Source organism: Scardinius erythrophthalmus, assembly GCF_964197995.2.
Source record: "Scardinius erythrophthalmus genome assembly, chromosome: 5".
Lineage (NCBI taxonomy): Eukaryota > Metazoa > Chordata > Actinopteri > Cypriniformes > Leuciscidae > Scardinius > Scardinius erythrophthalmus.
The window spans coordinates 54,528,875-54,539,985 of record NC_138225.1 but is presented as its reverse complement, the minus strand read 5'-3'; the positions used below and the strand labels follow the sequence as shown (position 1 = coordinate 54,539,985).

Sequence of the window (11,111 nt, the reverse complement as noted above, 5' to 3'; positions counted from 1 at the left end):
TTTTGAGGGGAAAATCTGGTCCATGGTGCCCAGGCTGCCTAGCAGCGGGAATAAAATCGTGGAAATCGGGGAAACCCAGGCTAGTCAAGATTACTCTCTGGTGCTATGCACTCTCTGTGAGACTCCGCCCACAAGCTGTTCTGATTGGCTGACTCCACCCACACACTGTTCTGATTGGCTAACCCCGCCCACACGCTGTTCTGATTGGCTAACCCAGTCCACATGCTGTTCTGATTGGCTAACCCCACCCACACGCTGTTCTGATTGGCTGTGGGTTTTGATTGATTTCTACGCATCTCGCGTAGAAGACACATTATTTGTCACTGGAATCTTATCGCATCACATCTGGTTAGGACACGGTGATGTGATCATGAGCACTCAGTGGTTTTAATGGTGATGTTCTGCAATTAGTTTTCATCGTAGGTTTCATGTCATCGATATATTCCTCCAGCGTTATCTCATGACATTTAACTCGTTTTAGGGTCATTTGGGTGAGATGCGAGTGTACAAAAATAGACCACAGTCCATGACCTTACACACACTCTCTCTCTCCCTCTCCCTCTCTCTCTCTCTCTCTCTCTCTCCCTCTCTCCCTCTCCCTCTCCCCTCTCTCTCTCTCTCTCTCTCTCTCTCTCTCCCTCTCCCTCTCTCTCTCTCTCTCTCTCTCTCTCCCTCTCTCCCTCTCCCTCTCCCCTCTCTCTCTCTCTCTCTCTCTCTCTCTCTCTCTCTCTCTCTCTCTCTCTCTCTCTCTCTCTCTCTGGTTTTAATGGTGATGTTCTGGTGTGTTTGTCCTGCAGAAACTGGGCCGTGACCCGTCAGATGAAGACTGCTTCTTCGACCTGTTGAGTAAGTTTCAGAGCAGTCGTATGGATGACCAGCGCTGTGAACTGGATGAGCCGACCGATGGAGAGAGTGCAGGAGGAGTGGAAGAAAACAGGATCGGTCAGTCACTGAGATTATAAGACTTTTAGGGTCTCCTAAAGGGTTCGAACAGGGTGTTTAACCCTCTGGGGTCTGGGGTGTTTTTGGGGTCCTTGAGATGTTCTGACATGCCCTGACATTTGTGCTTTTTTCAGTTGCTTATAAACATATTAATGGCAAATGTGTAAATTCACTCTATATAGCACAAACAGGGCTACAATAATATGTGAGCCACATGTATGTACATGTTTTCATTTTTGAGAGAATAATGTTTATGCATGGTTATCGAAAAAACAAAAAATTAAAGTTTCTGAAATAAGGCCACAAAACACATACTAAATATGTGGCAATAAGACTTTTGACTAATGGATGTCATCGCCTAGAGTTTTTCTTCAAAATGATGTGAAAATCATCCTGCCTAATCATTCACATAAAACGATACAACAGCATCATGCATATTTAGTAGTTCACACCTGGTGAGACAATGTCCCTGCATACTTAATGAGCCATTCATTCAGGTGTGTCACCTATAGCTAACTTAAATATACAAGCTTCATAAAAATGATCATTCTAGGAGAAAATTTCAGATGGCATTTAGAGGCTTTTGCATCTGAACTCTTCATATATACACACACATATATATATATGCATGCACATACATACTTTATAATCTTTTCAAAACTAGTCAACGTCTTTCAAAACTAAAGTATACATTTTATCATACGTATTTCAAAGTAAAGGTAAAGGATTCATTAGTTAGTTGATGACTTTATTTTTGACAAAACACATACAGTATATATTCCTCATCTCAGTATAGCAATAGAGTTTGCTAAAAGCTGTTCATTCAATACAGCAGTATTTGAAAATCGATCATATTTTGTAAAATTACATTTATATTTGCATTTATGTCAAAACCTAGACACTTTTAAACATCAAAAGGACATTTATTAATATGTATTCATGTCAAAATGACAAATAAACAGATTTTCCTATTCAATTTTGCATGGAAACGCTTCCAAGACGCTTGCGTGTCGCGTGAAAATAGGCGTCGGTTCTATTTCTAGCATGCACGCGTTTTTCATGCGGCTCGTGCCGCGCCTGAGACGCGCGTCTCACACAGGCAGTCTGCAAACTCTAAACTGTTAACATGGGAGCCGAAATAAAAACGGACACGCCACGCAGCTGAGACGCTTACGCCACGCATCCAGTGTTTCACCGGCCTTATCCAGCGGATGTGGGCGTTTCACAGGTTTGTATGGATCGCCTCACATTTGCGTTTGTATAGCGCGGTCTACGTAGGCGGAGTCACATTAAAACTTAATTAGCTGAGATGAGAACGACTGACATCTCTCTCTTTACATACATATTATAGAAACTGTGAATATTTGTTTTTTATAAAAATTACTTCATTTAAAAGAAGAGAATTCAAGCTTCATGCCTGTGTGTCTGTATGCCTGTTTGACTGAGTATTCGCTGAGTTACAGTTCATTTTCGGACGCGTTTCAGAATTGACTACACTGACGGAGAGTAGGCAGAACTCGCATCATGTTTATTTTTCTTTATTTGGCAAAAAGCACAACACTTTGTTTTTATTATAAGCATACACACAAAAAAATACACACTAAACAGGATCGATTGATGTATAACACAAGCATATAAGATAAAAATTAATATTTTTTTTTTATTATTATTATTTTTTGCACTCATACGAAAAAAAACGAGCCTATCGCGCCGGCGCGATAGCTGACCCCAGGGGGTTAAAGTGCTTGAATTTGACTTTTTGAAATTTAAGTCCTGGAAAACCCTTGAAAACAGCCATATTTACTAAGAGGTACTTGTATTTAAATACAATATATATAAATATTTTTTCGAAAAAACACAAATACAATCTTTTCAAGCTAAGTTAACACTGCTGCCCGTCTGATAAACCCTCATCAGACTGTTTCTGGATGTGAAATACGCCAACATTATACTATAAAATATTATTGATTGAGCAATAATAGCCATTATAAACTTTGTATTTAATATATATTATTAAATACGTTGTAAGTTGTATTTTGGAGACCATATATCTGTAATTTGTTTTTAAAAATTCCTTAAAAAATCCTAAAGATATTGTTTGATAAGTGCGATCTCTGATTGTAGTCCTTGAAATCCAAAAAAGTAGTGCTTGAATTTATTTGCACAGTATCTGTACGAACCCTCTGCTCCTACAGTGTTTAAATGCATCTGAGGTCAAAAAACACTTAAATGTCCTCAATTTCAGTAGAAGAAAGTCACATGGGTCTAAAACAAGGTATTCTCTTTTTCATTTTTCATTATAGTGCCCTATTATGCTATTTTAAAGGCTCCTAGTGTTGTTTTGGCGTCTCCTACAACAGGTTTAGGCTACATGCATTCAAGGTCATAAAACACTAATGTCCTCATAATCTGCACTGCAGCGTCAGCTCTTTCCTCTCAGTGTCTGAAACGCTTCCATCGATGATTCAGTCTCTCTAAGCCCCGCCTCTCTGAGAGCTGCTCTGCTGTGATTGGTCAGAAAGCAAACGCTCATTATCATATCTGAGTCTCAGCTCTTGATCACAGTGATACGAACAGTGACGATGGCGTGGGTTTCACCGTATCAATCTCAGAAAACAGCGTCTTCTCCACACGAACAACACGAGCCAAACTCTTCCAGTCTCAGATACACAACAGTGTTTGAGGGCGGAGCTAAGAGACGCTGCTCAGCCAATCAAGACCAGAGGCGGGCATTATGCAAATTAGTCACAACCCTACGCCGGTTCAACAGGAAGTGAGACTGAATTACTGACTCGTTTCAGTTCAGAATCACTTCTTTCTTGTAGGAGACAAAAACTCCATTTATCTGCACTTCAAAATTTATCTGCACTTTGATCTAAAAAACTTTGCAGAACTTTTACATTCACAAACAGCATGAAAGGGAATTTAGGAAATGGCATAATAGAGGCACTTTAAAGGAATAGATTATAATATCACTCACTCGCTTCATGTTGTTTAAATCCCTCATGATTTCAGAGATATTTTGAATAATGTTCATGCTGCTCTTTTCCATACAGTGATACTTTTGGTACTTTTATGTGATGGGGCCGGATCTGGGCCGACACATTATACATGTTTTGCATCAGCCTCAGTGTAAGACACATTAAGATTATGGTGTGTGTGTTTCTCAGACGCCAGTCTCCTCTCCTCTCCTCAAACTGAAGAGCTCTTCGATCTGATCGCCAGCTCTCAGAGCCGGCGCCTGGACGACCAGAGAGTGAGCGTCAGTAACCTACCCGGACTCAGGATTACCCACAACAACCTGGGGCACCTGTGTGGAGAGAGCGAGTCCACCGAGCCCAGCGACGACTTCTTCAACATGCTCATCAAGTGCCAGGTTAGAGCCGAGCCCGAGCCCGAGCCGAGCCGAGCCTGAGCCGAGCCCGAGCCGAGCCCTGTAAAGCTGCTTTGAAGCAATCTATATTTCTAAAAGCGCTGTATAAATGAAGGTGACTTGACTTAAACCCTTCAGTCAACATCCTTCTGCAATATTAGCATGTGACGGTACTTGAACCAAAATTAGAAATCTAGTAGGGCTGTGAAACGATTAATCGCATCCAAAATAAAAGTTTGTGTTTACATAATATATGTGTATGTACTGTGTTTAATTATTTTGTATTTATAAATACACACGTATATATTTAAGAAATATTTGCATGTATATACTGTGTGTATATACTGTGTGTGTATATATATAAATAAATATATAATTTATTTATAAATATTTTATATAAAAATAACAAATTTGTCTTAAATAAATACATGCATGTTTGTGTATTTATATATGCAAAATAATTCTACACAGTACACACACATTATGTAAACACAATCGTTTAATTGCTTCACAGCCCTAAAATCTTGCCTTGGTAACCGAAATTACTCAAACTAAAACTGAAACAAAAATAAAACTAAAATCTAAATATTTAAAACACAAAACCTAATAAAAATAATGACAAAAGCATATAACAAAACCTCTAAAACTAAATTAAATGCAAACTGAATATATAAAATAAAAATATAATAAATATATAATAGCCTAGTATATAAATAAAACTAAAATATTATAATATAGCTATAAATATAACTGAAAGAAAAATAAACCTAAATAGAAATATTTAAAAAACAAAACCTAATAAAAAAATTACAAATGCACATAACAAAACAACTAAAACTTAAAATACAATTAAAATGAAAACAAAATGTATAAAAAAGTTAATTCAAAATATTAAAGAATATTATAATTGCATGTAAGAAAATCACATAAAAAAAGTGATTAAAATGAAAACTGAAAATATAAACATAAAAGCCAATTTAAAATACTATAATAGTATACAAAATATAAAAATGACAAAAGCACATAAAAAAACCAACTAAACCTTGAAATAAAAGTAAAATGAAAACTGAAATAAAATAAGTTGAAGTTCAAAAATGACTAAAACCGAAAAAAAGTTTTTTATTAAGCTTTTAAGCTTTTTTTTAATGAAAACTGAAAATATAAAAAGCTAATTAAAAAATATTAATAAATACTACAACAGTATATAAATGCAAAATATAAAAATGACTAAAGTACATAACAAAATGACTAAAACGTATAAGAAATGTTGACATGGCAACTTATTGAAATAAAATAAGTTCAAGAAGTAAAAAATAAACGAACTAAAAATAAAATAAAATAAAAGTGAATTCAAATATGAACACTGCCTGATAGAAGATCATTTCGGTCACTGAAAACAGAATAAACTTCCCGGCAAGACTGAACGCTCCTCAGTAGTGTTGTCAAAAGTGTCGACTTCGATACCGAGTCGATTCTGAAATTTTACAAATGTGAGGCTTTGAGCGCTGATGAGCGGCATCATAAACATCTCTGATTGGCCGTTGTGTTCACGAGCTCATCAGAAATGTCTGTGATTGGCTACATCGATCAGCGCACGGGAGAGTTTGAAAGTGTTTTAGAAAACGGGAGCGTGAGTTTTGAAAGCACGAGCATCCGTCTATCAGCGGACCGGTCCTGTTCTCAAACGCTCGTGTGTGTGTGTGTGTGTGTGTGTGTGTGTGTAAGCGCTCGCTCAAGAGCCTCACTGATGTATATTTACAACATGTTTTTGAAGCCCTGATCATTGTAGCCAATGATTTGTTACACAATATTATAAAAAATTATGGTATTTTTAAAGAATCCTAATGTTGTTTCGGAGTCTCCTACAATATGTTTACATGCATTCAAGCTCACACTGCAAACAATGCTCTTCTTACTGAGTGTTTTTGTCTTGTTTCCAGTCCAAATATCTAAAAGCTCTTAAATCAAGATGCATTTACTAAAGTAGTAAAATGCCATAAGATATTATGTCTTGTTTTCTGGGGAAAATTATGTGCCAATGGGGTAAGAAAAATAATCTTGTTTCTGTTTGAATCACATTATTTGAATTAAGATTATTCTGACCCCATTGGCAGATAATTTAGATTTTTTTAAAGCAATAAATCACTTAATTTTGAAAATAAGAAGACATACTATCTTACGTTGTTTTACTGATTTAGTAAATGCATCTTGATTTAAGTATTTTTAGACATTTGGACTTGAAATACTGAGTAAGAAAAGCACTTTTTGCAGTGCGTACCACTCCTCCTCAGTCTGACCCAGTTGTGTTTCTCTGCTGTGTCTCTGCTCAGTCGTCCCGGATCGACGACCAGCGCTGCTCTCCTCCTGAAGGGGGTCCGCGGGCCCCGACCGTCCCCGACGAGGACTTCTTCAGCCTCATTCAGAGAGTCCAGGCCAAGCGCATGGATGAGCAGCGCGTGAAGCTCCCGTCAGACGACCCGGACCCCGACCCGGACCCGGACCCCGACCCCGACTCTCCGAACCACGGCTAGAGCAAACGGACTCGCTCACCAGACGAACAGAAACATGAAGAACACAAGTGCCATCTCAGTATACGCCTCCGGTGCTTTACAGCCAATGAGACACGCAGAACATGCTCTTCTTACTCAGGGTTTTTGTCTTGTTTCCAGTCTAAATATCTAAAAGTTCTTCAATCAAGATGCATTTACTAGATGAGTAAAATGACATATGATATTATGTCTTGTTTCCTGGGGATATACATCAAAATGAAATAATAATCATATAATAATAAAATAATCTTAATTCAAACAGTAACAAGATTATTTTTCTTACCCCACTGAAAGATAATTTTGCTTGTTTTAAGCAGAAACTCACTTAACTTTGATTTATTTCCCCAGAAAACAAGACATAATATCAAAGTTATATCATCTAGTAAATGCATCTTGATTTAAGAGCTTTTAGATATTTGGACTGGAAACAAGACAAAAAAACTAAGTAAAAAAAAAAGCATTTTTTGCTGTGATAGAGTTTATATTAATGGGAATAACTGGGCGAATTCACTGGGAATCAGTGGCTGAGGTCGTCCAGTTGTTAATTAACCCTTGTGCTTTATCTCGCTTGTAAATCTCTCGTTATCTCCAATACTGGATTCAGTCTTTCTCTCTCGGTCAGCTCAGGTTTTGTGTTTCCTTTCTGATCCTAGGCCTCATTATCTGCGTTTCCATCTAAAGCTGCGAATTTAACTTATGTGCAAAATCGGGGTATTGCATAAAACTAGAGATGCACCGATATGAAAAATTTGTCCAATAACCGATAATTCTTTATATTTAAAAAATTATATATAGAATTTCAAAATATTTATATATTTTAAGAGCCTGATTACAAAAACAAAAGTCTCAACTCTAAAAGCCACGTCCAAAACGCACAATTATAAAGTTCTCATAATTGTATGTAGCTGATATGATTTTCCCTTTTTCCATTCATATTTCAAGCAATTCAAGACCATCACGTTGATCAGTGCGCATCTGAAGCGTCTCAGCTGAAGGAAATAATATATATTGGCTTTAATATATGGGCCAAATTTTCTTATCAGCCCGATAACGATAACATATATCGGCCGATACTGATATGGTGGCCGATATATCCTGCATCCCTACATAAATAACATAAACTGGTGCAGAATATCAGTAATAAAACTGTACGTTTCTGCAGTGTGTCTGTTTTCCCTCCATCATGAACAAGTGTGTCTCAGAGCGTCAGACGAAACACAGTAAACGCTGTCATGTTCTCTAGCGTTCGGATGCTGGTGTTCGGGAACACACTCGTGTGTGAGACGCTTCTGGAGGGAATTACACCCAATCATTCTGATCACACACTTCGACGTTTCAGAAACACCAAACCAACATTAGAGATGCTGCGACGCCATTGGTCCACTGGTTACTCCAGTTATCCAATCACAGCTGACGCTGAGGCATCAAGGGATTTATTCAGTAAGGGCCCTATTTTAACGATCTGAAACGCAAGTGACTTTGTGGGCGGATCTCGGGCGCTGTTGCTATTATACCGGCGGGATAAATGACTCTTGCGCCCGACGCAAATCTAAAATGTGTCGGTCTGAAGAGCTTCATTACTCATAGGTGTGGTTTGGGCGTAACGTGAAATAAACCAATCAGAGCTACATCTCACATTCCCTTTAAGAGCAGGCGCGCTTGTTCCATGGCGGATTGCTATTATAACGGCGGATTTGCCCGAGCGGTTCACAGCCGAGGAGACCGGCGTTCTCGTCAGGGCCGTAAAACACAGAGAAGTGACATTGGGGATGGAGAAACACACCCAGATTAGCTTCGCTTAAACAGGCGTATGATAATTTTGGTAAATGTGTAAGCTAGATTTATGCCTATTTTTTCACATCTTCATGGACACAACAATGATTTCCCTCGTGTGGTAATATTTTTCCTTGTAATAATGTATGATTTCCAAAAATGAAAACTGCTGCTTCTGTGTAGATGAGAGAAGCAAAGAGCATGTGTGTTGTGCACACGCTACATTATGGCCAAGCATGCGCCCTTAAAATAGCATCTGAATAACACGGCACTTTTTTCTGAAACTGCAAAATCGCACCAGGGAACGTTTGCGCCGGAACACGCCTCCTCTTTTCGCTGAACCGCCCCCGGGAGCGCAAGTTCATTCCCTAATTTACCGACGTGCGTCTGTGGAGGGAAAAGTCCGCTATGCGTCGGGTGCAAAATAGGAATGACACATGCGTCGTGTACAAAGTCAGTTGCGCTGGGTGCGAGATAGGGCCCTGTGTGTGATTCCATCACAGTTTATGCATCATGTCTTCTTATCGGATAAAGCAGTGATCTGTATTTGCATTTTGAAACACATCTTGGCGTTTCCATCCTGCATTTTTTCAATGTGATATCCCAAAATTTGCATAAAAATAGTTGCCCGGAAACACAGCCACAGATCTGAGCTGATGCACTTCAGTGTGAGTGACAACACAAACACAAAACCTGAACCCAGTATTTGACAGTAACAGAGTATGATGGCAGATTTATGAGCAGTTGTAACACGGTTAGAAAAAATGATCAAAAACAAATTTAGGAAGTTGTTTTATCCTCGTGAGCAAAGTCAGTACGTTTTAGTCCAATGCTATAATAATATGAACTAGCATTTCTATGGAAAAGAAAATCTGGTAGCACCTTATTTTACAGTCCTGTTCCTCATGTACATACTGTGTACTTATTATAGTACTTACAATAACTGGGTATTAGTAATAATAACTTAACCTGCCCCTAATCCTAACCTTAACCCATGTAGTTACCTTATATTACCAGTACACTCTTAGTAATATATTAGTTAGCTTACAGTGCATACAGAATTATTAGTTGATTTTCTGATCATATTTTTTTCCAGGCACATTTTACCAATTCCAAACCACATTCATCTTAATAACTACTATTAATTTAGCTTTTGATCATTTATAAGTGATATATAATTAAATCATAATAAAAAAACACCTTATATGCAGGTGTGCGTAATTATAAGGCCATTTTCTTTTACAGATAAAATGATAAAGTCAAAAATTATGAAATGCTCATGAGAAGGATGCAATACTAGAAATTGCATTGGACAGTGAAATGCTCATTGGTGATGAATTTATGATTAAATAAAAAATTAATAGTAGTTATTAATATTAATATGGTAAAATATGATCAAAAAATCAACTTGCCTAATAATTCTGCACGCACTGTATATCACCAGTACTTTCTTAATACTGTAAGTACACTGTACTGTAAAATAAAGTGCGACTGAACATCCTCTCCAGGTCCGGAACACAACATGAGGATAAAGACATCCGGGAACGGCACACACAGCGAGTGCGGAACACACACTACACAGATACACGTCTCTCAGCGCTATTAAACTCTCACGCCATTCAGCGTTTCTGGTTAAACACTCTTTATAATGTTCTTTACAGGGACAATAAAGACTCGGAGTCTCTTTACCAGCCGCTTATAAAGACCGTCTCCATCTGAGCATCAATAAGCAGAACATTAGTTACTTATTAAGCTAGATATAGTTATTATATTACTGTCTGCTTTATGCACAGCTAACAGCGAACGTTCTCAGAAGTAACAGAACGTTTATCTAATGTTCTCGAAACGTTGACATTATTTATACATCATTCATGGAATGTTTTTTTTTAAACGTTCAACATCTAACGGTTTTTAAATGTAACGACTTGTTTCGGAATGTTCAGCAAACATTCAAAAGTAACATTACATTCTGTTTGAAGAATGATCAAATGGAATGTTCGCGTGATTGATACATTCAAACCAAAGGCTATTCAGACACCAGATCTAGTGTGATCAGGACACTATAGTTCATTTCTGTAAGTGAGGAGAGCAGAATAAAGTAAACTGTGACATATTATACCCAAATATTCTTCAGTAACAATGATTCGGACACTTTGAGCTGATCATGTTTTGCTGAAGTGTGTTTTGTCTTTAATTGCTAATGCTCTTTTTACACACAGACTGAACACAATGAAGCATTGCTTGGTGATTGGTTGAGCTAAACTGGTATTATCTAATTGTGTAGTTAAATTTAACAGCTGACAGATATTCAACATAATTCATGTGTGAGACAGTCTAACAGAAGAACGGACAAAACCAGTCAAATATCCACTGTTATTCATATTTTATGACTATTTTCTAAACTATAGCGAATAAACTGTGATAATGTAAGAAAGGGTGTCTGAATAAATGTTGGTTTGACTGTAAGCCTTACT

At 37.6% G+C, this 11,111-nt stretch overlaps 1 protein-coding gene across 1 annotated transcript in view; it reads left to right on the top strand.

Annotated features, from left to right (window-relative positions):
• gpsm1b (G protein signaling modulator 1b) overlaps positions 1-6,982 on the top strand; it is a 49,384-nt gene extending 42,402 nt beyond the window's left edge. Inside the window, exons 12-14 of the mRNA XM_081365268.1 lie at positions 798-942; positions 4,113-4,318; positions 6,646-6,982. Coding sequence (XP_081221394.1) covers positions 798-942; positions 4,113-4,318; positions 6,646-6,846 — 552 coding nt within the window. The 3' untranslated portion in view covers positions 6,847-6,982. The remainder of the gene's footprint in view (positions 1-797; positions 943-4,112; positions 4,319-6,645) is intronic.
• The last annotated feature ends 4,129 nt before the right edge of the window (positions 6,983-11,111 follow it).